This window comes from Salmo trutta, chromosome 15, assembly GCF_901001165.1.
Source record: "Salmo trutta chromosome 15, fSalTru1.1, whole genome shotgun sequence".
Classification (NCBI taxonomy): domain Eukaryota; kingdom Metazoa; phylum Chordata; class Actinopteri; order Salmoniformes; family Salmonidae; genus Salmo; species Salmo trutta.
Genome location: NC_042971.1, coordinates 28,888,566 through 28,900,207, shown reverse-complemented (window position 1 = coordinate 28,900,207; position 11,642 = coordinate 28,888,566). Strand labels below are relative to the sequence as shown.

The 11,642-nt window shown below is 44.2% G+C and overlaps 1 protein-coding gene across 6 annotated transcripts; it reads left to right on the top strand.

Moving 5' to 3' along the window:
* The first annotated feature begins 2,232 nt into the window (after positions 1 to 2,232).
* LOC115148719 (Meckel syndrome type 1 protein-like) lies at positions 2,233 to 11,038 on the top strand. Of its 6 annotated transcripts, none has more exons than XR_003866721.1 (13): positions 2,234 to 2,450; positions 2,659 to 2,780; positions 2,914 to 2,972; positions 3,133 to 3,267; positions 3,683 to 3,780; positions 3,940 to 4,068; positions 4,197 to 4,302; positions 8,364 to 8,427; positions 8,555 to 8,739; positions 9,346 to 9,413; positions 9,975 to 10,035; positions 10,268 to 10,386; positions 10,536 to 11,038. XR_003866721.1 is itself a non-coding variant. In XM_029690879.1 (8 exons), the coding sequence occupies exons 1-8, from the start codon at positions 2,374 to 2,376 to the stop codon at positions 10,286 to 10,288; spliced, it is 747 nt and encodes a 248-aa protein (XP_029546739.1). In that variant the 5' UTR covers positions 2,234 to 2,373; the 3' UTR covers positions 10,289 to 10,294. The 6 variants fall into 6 exon arrangements, 3 of the variants coding, with proteins under 3 accessions (XP_029546737.1, XP_029546740.1, XP_029546739.1); XR_003866719.1 differs by having other exon boundaries at positions 8,545 to 8,739; XR_003866720.1 differs by lacking the exons at positions 9,975 to 10,035; positions 10,536 to 11,038 and having other exon boundaries at positions 8,545 to 8,739; positions 10,268 to 10,293.
* The last annotated feature ends 604 nt before the right edge of the window (positions 11,039 to 11,642 follow it).

Below are 11,642 nucleotides of genomic sequence, written 5' to 3'. Positions count from 1 at the left end.
GCTGAAGCCCTACGGGCCCTGCCCTCTGCTGTAGGCTCTCCCTACCCAGTAAATGTCCCAAGGCCTCTGACTCCTCTCAGCCCTGTCATTATCGCTCCGCCCCGAACAGAGAACTTCCCATACCGCCACAGCCCTCGCCTGGCTCCCATCACCAACCTGAGCGAGTCCGGCAGGAAGCTGCTCCAGGAAATGGCTGGAGTGGCCCCACAGGTGAGAGGAAATACAAGAAGGGAATATTGGCCTTAAGTCCTTCTATAGTATAGCATAAGTCCTTCTATAGTATAGCATAGCTCTAGGTATCGTAGCTCAAGAGAAGAGAAAACCTATAAGCTTACATTACTTTATCTCCTTGTCCAAAATATTCAGGAAGGGAAGGTCAATAAGAAAAACAAGGGCAAGGCCAAAAAAGTAGTGAAGCAAGAGAAGGCCAGTAAGATACAACAGATGGGAAATGTTGGAGAAAGTAAGGAGGAGGACAAGAAAGAGGAAAAGAAGAGTCTGGGGAAGAGGTGAGGAAATAGAGGAGGGAGAAGTGGAACATAACCAGGGAATACTAGACTAGAGAATTAGAGAAATAGAATGAGGTAGCAGAGAAAGAGCAGCTATCTGATGTGTAAGTGCAAACTTACGCAATAAGGCACGAGGAGGTGTGGTATATGGCCAATATATCATGGCTAAGGGCTGTTCTTATGCACAACGCAACACGGAGTACCTGGATACAGCCCTTAGCCGTGGAATATTGGCCATATACCACAAACCCCCGAGGTGCCTTATTGCTATTATTAGCTGGTTACCAACGTAATTAGAGCAGTAAAAATACATGTTTTTGTCACACCCGTGGTATATGGTCTGTTATAAACTGGGTGGTTCGAGCCCTGAATGGTGATTGGCTGACAGCCGTGGTGTATCAGACCGTATACCACAGGTATGACAAAGCATTTATTTTTACTGCTCTAATTACGTTGGTAACCAGTTCATAATAGCAAAAAGAAACCTTGGGGGTTTGTGGTATATGGCCATTATACCACGGCTAAGGGCTGTATCCAGGCACTCCGTGTCGTGTTGTGCCTAAGAACAGCCCTTAGGTGTGGTATATTGACCATATACCACACCCCCTCGTGCCTTATTGCTTAAATATACCACGGCTGTCAGCCAATCAGCATTCAGGGATCGAACCACCCAGTTTATAATACTATTTATTCTCCTGTGGTTTTTGATTGACAGGTTTCTTCAGTGGCTGCTGCCCAAACTGAGATGTTCAAAGAAATAATGGCCAACTATTACTTCTAACACACACACACACACACACACACACACACACACACACACAGATTTTGAGTATTGGTTATTCCTACAACACACACAAACGTAATTTCAGAGACAGGAATTATGATTAGCAAAATACATATATTGGTCTCATTCTTATATTTTGAGACATGCAGCATTATAAAAAAAAACCGATATTGGTCTCCATCCAGCCTATGATAATGAGTTGTATTTACATGCTTAGGCTTGGAAATATATCCAGGAGAAGCAGGGTCAACACCTCTACTCATGTCATAAGTGCCATGACATCTTTAGTAACCACAGAGAGATAAGACCTCTGTCTCCACAGTCTCATCCAAAGAACAGCACCAACCTTAGGGCAGTGTCACTGGTATCCTTGGGCCAAAGTGAAGAGGTGAGGGCCCCTTACTGGTCTCCTTGCAATATCTGGTCTCCCACACAGAGATGGAAATCTACACCTGTTTAGACCCTGGAGGATATGGCTTCAGATGAAAGACAGCAGAGAGATGCAGAATGTAGAAGCTTCAAACACTGTGATATGCAAATTCAGGACCATTGTACACTGAAGTGGAGCATGCATCTGGTCTGAAGCATGTCAAAAGAGTGCAAATGAACTGGGACTGGAGGACTGCATCACATTTAAACTAAATTAGCATGTATCTGATTTAGCTACACTCATCTGTACTTGAATTGTGCTGTTTGAAACGTGTATTTCCAATAAAGCTTTTTAAATTGCAATTATTTGTGTCAGACAGATTTTTGTCTTAATTAAATACATCAGGGGTTCTTAAACTTTTTACAGCAAGGGAATATTATTGTACTGATATTACCTTACCTGTTATCAGTGGGGGGTTTATTCTGCAGCTCTGGACTGGATCCCACGGTAGGTGGCGGTAGTGAACCAATAAATAGTTGGATTGCTCCCCAGAAACCCAACCAGGCAGGTAGACTGTTGTTACCATGCAACGAGCAGACGCTTGTGAAAAGTACTAGCTACAAAATTGTCTCAATTGCTTGCTGCGCGTGTGTGTATGTTGCTAATCTAGCTAGTTAGCTAGCCATCAATAAAGTTCCTAACGTTACAACATGGCAGACGGCTGGAGCACCGACACCGGAGAGGCTGCCTATCGTTCCCGAGATGCTGTCAAAAACCTTACAATTAAGTAAGTTGCAGTTGGCCTTTGTGTGGCTTTTATTCCTTGCATTGCCATAAAAGCAAGACAATGTCGTTAGCTAACGTTAGCTCTCAAAGCAGATGATGATAAACACCCAGTATATTGCTTGACCTGATCCCTGAGTTTGCCATGAAAACATGTTATTTAGCTAGCTAGAATCCTGTTTACCTTGTTTATATTTACAATGGTGTTACAGGATCCATATTCAGAGATTCACCTCCACAGCAGCCCTCTCCCAACACCTTCAGCAGCAGGTTTTGACTCAACAGGAGAGGGGAGGCATTGAGCTGGACACCCTCAACTCACAGGCTCAATCAGGTATTAACACTGTTTTGAAACAGAAAGATGTTAGATGTTTTGAAACAGAAAGATGTTAGATGCTTCTTAGTTGAGTAGATGTTATTTTCGTGGTGGCTAGATATGGACCAGAACATCTTGATTGTGTTTTCAGACGGAGATGATGATGAGGAGGAGTTGGTGGTAGGCTGGCAGGAGAAGCTGTTCAGTCAGGTAGGTCCTCTACCAGTGTCCTTATAACAAATAAGACTTTACTGTTTAGGATAGTTTGATTTTGCATAGTAAGTTGTGTGTGTGTGTGTGTGTGTGTGTGTGTGTGTGTGTGTGTGTGTGTGTGTGTGTGTGTGTGTAATATGAAGTGGTTTTGTTCCAGAGTGAGTCAGTATACCAGACTCCACTGGAGAGACAGTACCACACAGAGATCATGGCTCTGGAGCGGACCAGGGGCAGACGGAACCGCAGGATTTTCACCTACACCGATTCTGACTGCTACACCAATTGGGAAGGGGTGGGTTTCTACAGAATCTCCATTTCTGTAACGGTTCCATAACCACAGACGCTGGGAGACAGGAAGCAAGTACAGGGTGAGGATTTATTAATAAATAGACATGAAACTAAAGAAGAACAGAGTCTGGACAAGAGAAACAAAACGACATCAATGTAGACAAGGGAATGAAACTGAGGAAGTGACAGATATAGGGGAGGCAATCAATGACGTGATCCAGGTGAGTCCGTTGAAGCGCTGGTGCGCGTAACGATGGTGACAGGTGTGCGTATTGATGAGCAGCCTGGCGACCTCGTGCTCCAGAGAGGGGAGCGGGAGCAGACGTGACAATTTCATTATTCAAAACAAAGAATTTACCTTGTTTCTGTCCCAAAGAAACGTTAGTGTTTTAAAGCTGTTTTTGATATAACCATTACAGGATTCCCAGAGTATGGTGACGCAGGTCAAGTCCAACCCTACCTTCCTGGCACATAGGATGGCCAATGTCAGACACAGACGACAGGACAGACAGCCAGTGTAGGTCCCTGTTAGTCACCAAAGTGAATTATTATTAAAGTGAATGTAATTGAAGCAACATTGATGTGTGATGTGCTGCTTTGAAGACAAACAGTGTACCGGTATGTTCACATTACCCTTGTATGCAAAATGTGGTTGTGGTATTCTGTTGGTCTGCAGTGACAGCACCTTCCCCAAGTCCAGGCTGATTACCTGGGAGCCCTCGAAGGACTTTGTGAAGACCAGCCACGTGGTCAACACACCTGTACAGACCATGCACATCATGGGGGACCTGGGACCACCGGGCAAGTGAGTAGCACAAGGGGAAAAACCACTATGTAGCCTATGCACTTATTACGCTGCTTTGTATGTAATAACTTTGAAGTAGATTCCAATTCAGGAATTGAAAAGTGGCATTGTATTCTTGTATTCCTCAGACTTGGCCAAAAGGAGAAGGAATGCTTGTTGTGCACGATAAGAGCAGATGGATATGGAGTGATTACCATCAAACCAGACTTCAACAAAGTTGTTTCATTAGCAAAGGTAATGTTAAATCTGATTTTATTTGTCACAGAATACAACAAGTGTAGACCTTATAGTGAAATGCTTATTTCCGAGCCCTTATCCAACAATGCAGTTTAAGAAAAATAAGTGTTAAGTAAACAATTTGTATTTTGGACCTTGACTTGGCGCTCCGGTACCGCTTGCCGTGCGGTCGCAGAGAGAACATTCTATGACTAGGGTGGCTTGAGTCTTTGACAATTTTTAGGGCCTTATTCTGACAACGCCTGGTATAGAGGTCCTGGATGGCAGGAGGCTTGGCCCCGGTGTTGTACTGGGACATACTCACTACCCTCTGTAGTGCCTTGCAGTCAAAGTCTGAGCAGATGCCATACCAGGCAGTGATTTAACCAGTCAGGGTGCTCTCGATGGTGCAGCTGTAGATTTTTTTTGAGGATCTGAGAATCCATGAGAAATCTTTTCAATCTCTTGTGGGGGAATAGGCTTTGTCTTGCCCCCTTCACGACTGTCTTGGTGTGTTTTGACCATGATACTTTGGTGATGTGGACACCAAGGAACTTGAAGCTCTGAACCTGCTCCACTACAGCCCCGTCGATAAGAATGGGTGCGTGCTCAGTCCTCCTTGTCCTGTAGTCCACAATCATCTCCTTTGTCTTGATCACATTGAGGAAGAGGTTGTTGTCCTTGCACCACATTGTCAGGACTCTGACCTCCTCCTTATAGGCTTTCTCGTTTTTGTCGGTGAATCAGGCCTACCACTGTTGTCATCGGCAAACTTAATGATGGTGTTGGAGTCGTGCCTGGCCATGCAGTCATGAGTGAACAGGGAGTACAGGAGGGGACTGAGCATGCATCCTAGAAGTGCCCCCTTGTTGAGGATCAGTGTGGCGGATATGTTGTTTCCTACCCTTACCACCTGGGGGCGGCCCGTCAGGAAGTCCAGGATCCAGTTGCAGAGGGCGGTGTTTAGTCCCAGGGTCCTTAGCTTAGTGATGAGCTTTGAGGGCACTGTGGTGTTAAATGCTGAGATGTAGTCAATGAATAGCATTCTCACATAGGTGCTCCTTTTGTCCATGTGTGAAAGGGCAGTGTGGAGTGCAATAGAGATTGCATCATCTGTTGGGGCGGTATGCAACTTGGAGTGGGTCTAGGGTTTCTGGGATAATGGTGGTGATGTGAGCCATGGCCAGCCTTTCAAAGCACTTCATGGCTACAGATGTGAGTGCTACGGGTCGGTTGTCATTTAGGCAGGTTACTTTAGTGTTCTTAGGCACAGGGACTATGGTGGTCTGCTTGAAACATGTTGGTATTACAGACTCTGACAAGGAGAGGTTGAAAATGTCAGTGAAGACACTTGCCAGTTGGTCAGAGCATGCTCGGAGTACACGGCCTGGTAATCTATCTGGCTCTGCGGCCTTATGAATGTTGACCTGTTTAAAGGTCTTACATCGGCTGCGGAGAGCATGATCACACAGTCGTCCGGAACAGCTGATGCTCTCATGCATGTTTCAGTGTTACTTGCCTTGAAGCGAGCGTAGAAGTTATTTAGCTCGTCTGGTAGGCTCGTGTCACTGGGCTGCTCTCGGCTGTGCTTCCCTTTGTAGTCTGTAATAGTTGGCAAGCCCTGCCACATCCGATGAGCGTCGGAGCCGGTGTAGTACGATTCGATCTTAGTCCTGTATTGACACTTTGCCTGTTTGATGGTTCGTCGGAGGGCATAGCGGGATTTCTTATAAGCTTCCGGGTTAGTCCCGCTCCTTGAAGCGGAAGCTCTACCCTTTAGATCTGTGCGGATGTTGCCTGTAATCCATGGCTTCTGGTATGGGTATGTGCGAGCAAAACAGTCCTGTAGTTTAGCATCTGCTTCATCTGACCACTTTTGCTTCCTGCTTAAAACATTTTTGTAAGCAGGAATGAGGAGGATAGAATTATGGTCAGATTTGCCAAATGGAGGGCGAGGGAGAGCTTTGTACGCATCTCTGTGTGTGGAGTATAGGTGGTCTAGAGTTAGTTTTTTTCCCTCCCTCTGGTTGCACATTTAACATGCTGGTTGAAATTAGGTCAAACTGATTTAAGTTTCCCTCCATTAATGTCCCCGGCCACTAGGAGCGCCGCCGCTGGATGAGCGTTTTCCTGTTTGCTTATGGCGGTATACAGCTCATTGAGTGCGGTCTTAGTGCCAGCATCGGTCTGTGGTGGTGGCTATGAAAAATATAGATGAAAACTTTCTAGGTAGATAGTGTGGTCTGCAGCTTATCATGAGATACTCTAGCTCAGGCGAGCAAAACCTTGAGACTTCCTTAGATATCGTGCACCAGCTGTTATTTACAATATACATAGACCCCTACCCCTTGTCTTACCAGAGGCTGCTGTTCTATCCTCCCGATTAGTGTATAACCCGCCAGCTGTATGTTATTAATGACGTCGTTCAGCCACGACTCTGTGAAACATAAGATATTACAGTTTTTAAGGTCCCGTTGGTAGGATATACGTGCTTTTAGTTCGTCCCATTTATTTTCCACCTATTGTACCTTGGCTAACAGTACGGATGGCAAAGGCAGATTAGCCACTCTTTGCCTGATCCTCACATGGCACCCCGATCTCCTTCTGCGAATCTGTCTTTTTTTCCTACGAATGACAGGGATGAGGGCCTGTTCAGGTGTCTGGAGTAAATCCCTCTCGTCTGACTCATTAAAGAAAAATTATTCATCCAATTCAAGGTGGGTAATCGCTGTTCTGATGTCCAGAAGCTCTTTTCGGTCATAAGAGACGGTAGCAGCAACATTATGTACAAAATAAGTTTCAAACAATGTGAAAAAACAAACAAAATAGCACGGTTGGTTAAGAGCCAATAAAACGGCAGCCATCCTCTCCGGCGCCAGTACAATTTATTAGTCCAAATTACGGGGAACAAAGGGAATTTGTTTTTCTGAAGGGTTTGGTCACAGATCTGCCAGTTCAGATCAAATCCCACGTTTTGTTGCCTGACTCAGGACTCAAACCAGTGACCATTAAGTTACTGGACTAATTCTCTATCTTCCACCTTCTAACACTTTTTTTTATTTCACCTTTATTTAACCAAGTAGGCTAGTTGAGAACAAGTTCTCATTTACAACTGTGACCTGGCATGGGCTTCCTAGGCAAAGTTCCCTTTACACTATCCCATGTGCGTGTCTCATGATCTGGTAATGAGGTAGTCCTGCTTGCAAGTTTAAAATCAGTGTCACCCTCAGCTCAAGAGGGCATTACATCTTGGTTTAATGGTCAAGACACTGGTTTTTCCCATGGGAGGCCCGGGTACAGATCCTGCCCATGAAATGTGCACACCTCTCCCAAAGGACAATTCCACTGCTTCCACCAATGTTGTGTTTTTTTTGCAAACAGCAATGGCGTAATGCCCCTTCTGTCTCAAAACCGGGTCTCCTTGCCCGTAGGCAAACAAATATATTTTAGTGAATTCATGCGGTCGCCCCAAACAGGTTTTGAACATGGGTCCATCAACTGTCAAGCCAACACCTTAAGTGCTACGCCAAGATGTCCAAACCTCAAGATGAGTTTGATCAGTGTTGGATTAAGGTTGCTACATTACCTCCTTCCTTTGGGAGAGCATGCCCCCACACTTCTTTATAGCAAGTCTCTCACATGTACACACATGGCTTCACAGTCACTATCCCACTTCTGATACCAGTGTAACAAATTTGGGGGTAGCTCCAACTGGGACTCGAACCCCGGTCCAGCGACTAGCAAGCCAACACCTTATCCATTACACCAAGAGATCAGAAGGTGGTAAGTGTTGGGTTAAGTTTGCGACAATATATACTTATATAGGGCAATGTGTGATCTGGGTGAGGCAGCATTGCCACTAGAGCTCCCGACACAGCCTAACACAATCTTTACCTTCTTAACCTTAACTAACCTAAAGTCAAATAGATTTAGACAAACCACCATGTGAGCAGCAAGTTTAGGGTTAATGGAGTGAAGTGGGTGATGGGTAGGACCACCAGTATGAACTATATGTCTATGAATGCATTACAAACACAGATGGATGCTCTTTATCAACACCATCTTTTCTGTGAAACTAGATATCGGCAATCAATCAACAAGACTAATGAAATGGAGCAAATGAAGACATTAGAACTGCTAAAGGTAATATATTATATTCTGAAACCAATTTCTTACTGGTAGATTTTGTACGTGTCCTGTCATTCCTGAGAGCGACGCTCTCTCTCCTCCCCCTTCTCTCTTTTATGTGCTGGGGCTAAGTTTCCCCTAGATACAGATCTAGGATCAGCTTCCCCTCCCCAAACCTAACAAGGATCATTAGCTGGGGGGAATTCAAACCTGATCCAAAGCCAGGGTCCATTTGGGGATCTTGTCCCATCCCCCAGAACTCTACATGTGGATGCGACCTTCTCCAGCTCACCATGCTCACAAAGAAAACAGCAGTGTATTTCAGCTGTAAGTATTTTGAAATGACTGGCGATATTATTTTAAATGAATTTACCTAGCTTTGTTATTATTCAACAATAACTAGGCCAATGTAGCTGTAGCGACGTACATTTCGTCGATGCATGGAAAAGTATTAGCTATGTTGAAGCATTGTGTTAGCTAGCTAGCAGCTAGCTAGCGAGCCATTTTTCCTGGCTATACTGATAGGTTAATTAGCCAGCTAGCTGCTAAATGTTGCTGGAGTAGACATTAATACATTTCGGAATGGATTATTATTGCATTGCTTATCTTTGGTATGATGTCTTAGATGTTCTCATATGAAATAATTTAGTGTTGTGCATAATGTTAAAAAACTCCATAGGAATAATGTTAAACTAGCTACTGGTAGCTAGCTACATTCTGATGCAAATGTGGTTCTAGCTCGGTAGCTTTGCTGTGGCAGGCCGAGTTATTTGCACTAGTCACAATGTGAGACATTTTGTTTAGCAGTGATTTTATTTTGAAATGGCAGCTAGGGATAGGCATTTGAAATATTGCACTATTCAAATATGGATATCCGGATGGTCCAAATACATATTTTAATTTTTTTGTGAAAACATGTTTTGTTTGCCTCAGGACTGGCAGAGACAGTGCGGTGCTAGAAGGGAAGGCTTGATTGGGAGAGACAGTTGTTGCTGCCATAGGTAATCTGTCATACTATACATTATTAATGACATGTCTATTTTAAAATGGTTCTCGTCAGAACACGGATAAAAGCAGGAATCTCTCGTGCCAAGGTATGTAGCCAACCGTCAACCACCCCCTCATTTCCTGCATTTTGAAGTGGCAATCGGCAGTTGCAAAATCCATTTTTGGACCTGCAATTTAATGATATTGATTCTTGAAGAATATAACTTATAAATGCCTCATGAGCTTAGTTCAACTGTTGTACCCCATCAGATCTCAACATATAAGCTTGTTTTACTCCAATGTGGGTAAACAAAGTAAATGTAAACAAACACTATATAGCATCAAAACATGGATCAATCCACTAATGGGGGGGAAATGTAGCCTCAAAACTAGCTGTTATTGGCAGAGAGATTTCAGACTCTTTGTTATTGGTCTATTAACTTAGACCACCTGGTGATGTCACCAAGCAAGCCAAAACTCCACCAATGCAAAACCTGCTGATTTAGAATGTCTTATGTAGATTGAAAATACAATCAGCAACTATCAGGAAGTTACACTGATAATTTTTTTTATAGTTTCATCAGCTGTTGTACAAATATGATACAAAACACCAGCTGAGTGACACCGGCTGCATCAGTGAGTATGAACCTGACAGCTAAAACTCGAGTGACAGCTGTTCAGAACTGACTTAGCCTGGTAAATTTGTGACGTAGACACCGGCTGATTTCGTAAAGCAAGGGAACAGCCGCAGTCCACCGTCAAACTTACCAGGCTGAGTGATTACTGAACAAAAATGTAATGTCGTTGCTTGCTAATATGTGGATTTGTTGTTACTCTTATGTATGTTCCATCTTTTTGTGTTTTTCAGGAAAGCCTGGGAAAGAACTGAAAAAACACACTAAAGAGTGAAGACAGACACCAGAAAGAGGCCCAAGAAGACTTGGACGCAGGATCAGAGGACAGCGAGGGATGTTCAGAACTCACTCGGTAAGTTGGTGAGGGTACACTTTGAGACTGCTTACCTGACACGGGGGAAGTCTTTTCTTTTTATCTCCTCTCCCTTACCTTCCCTATGCCCCTCTCCCCTATTGTGTTGGACCATCATGTGTTTTAATCTTTTCTTTGTTTGCGATTAGGTTTGGAGAATGACTTCTCAACCCAAGAGGCCCAAGAGCAGCTGTGAGAAAGCATCAGTTTGGAAGCATTTGGGAAAATTTAAAGTGCTGAAGAAGGTTCCCGGCAAAGAGGATTGCCTGTTATGGGTCAGAGCCAGCTCTCAAAAACAGAACATGGAAAGACATAAAAACCTGGTGCACAACACAATGCAAACAGAAAAGGCTCTCCGCAGCCAGTAAAAGGCTAGCATGCCACGAAGCTGAAGTTCATACAGGTGAATGGGAGAGTTGTAAAAGACATAGCTCCAAAATGCAGGTCCTAGTTGAGCTCGTGAGCTAGTTCAGGTCTTTTTTGCATTTTTTGGGTTTTGTGGTGCAAACTTTAGTGTGTCGAGCATAACACGTCAACCCAGTTACCAATAGATAAAAAGGCAAGACATTTTTTAGCAATTTCATTTTTTGTCTGAAACTTCAAATTCAAAGCTTCCGTTCACCTTGTCACAAGGGATTTATGCATGATTTGATTTGAAACCCTGCCTCCCGAGTGGCACAGTGGACTTAGGCGCTGCATCGCAGTTGCTAGCTGTGCCGCTATAGATCCTGGTTCGGCTGCGACCCGGAGACCCATGGGTTGGCGCACAATTGTCCCAGCGTCGTCCTGGTTAGGGGAGGGTTTGTCCGGCAGGGATGTCCTTGTCCCATTGCGCTCTAGCAACTCCTGTGGCGGGCCGGGGGCATGCATGCTGACACGGTCGCCAGGTGTATGGTGTTTCCTCCGACACATTGGTGTGGCTGGCTTCCGGGTTAAGCGGGCATTGTGTCAGGAAGCAGTCTAGCTTGGCAGGGTCGTGTTTCAGAGGACCCATGGCTCTCTACCTTCGCCTTTCCCGACTCTGTAGGGAGTTGCAGCGATGAGACAAGACAAGACAACTACCAATTGGATACCACGAAAATTGGGATGATAAAGGGGTTAAAATATATAATATGAAACCCTGTTATACTTTATTTGGCACTTAATAGGCACTTATTGTAGTCATTTTTTAAATTTAATCTCTTCAGATGGGAAACCGTTTTTTATTTTCATTTTTATACATTTGAATATGGTCTTTATAACAGAAGGTAAAATTA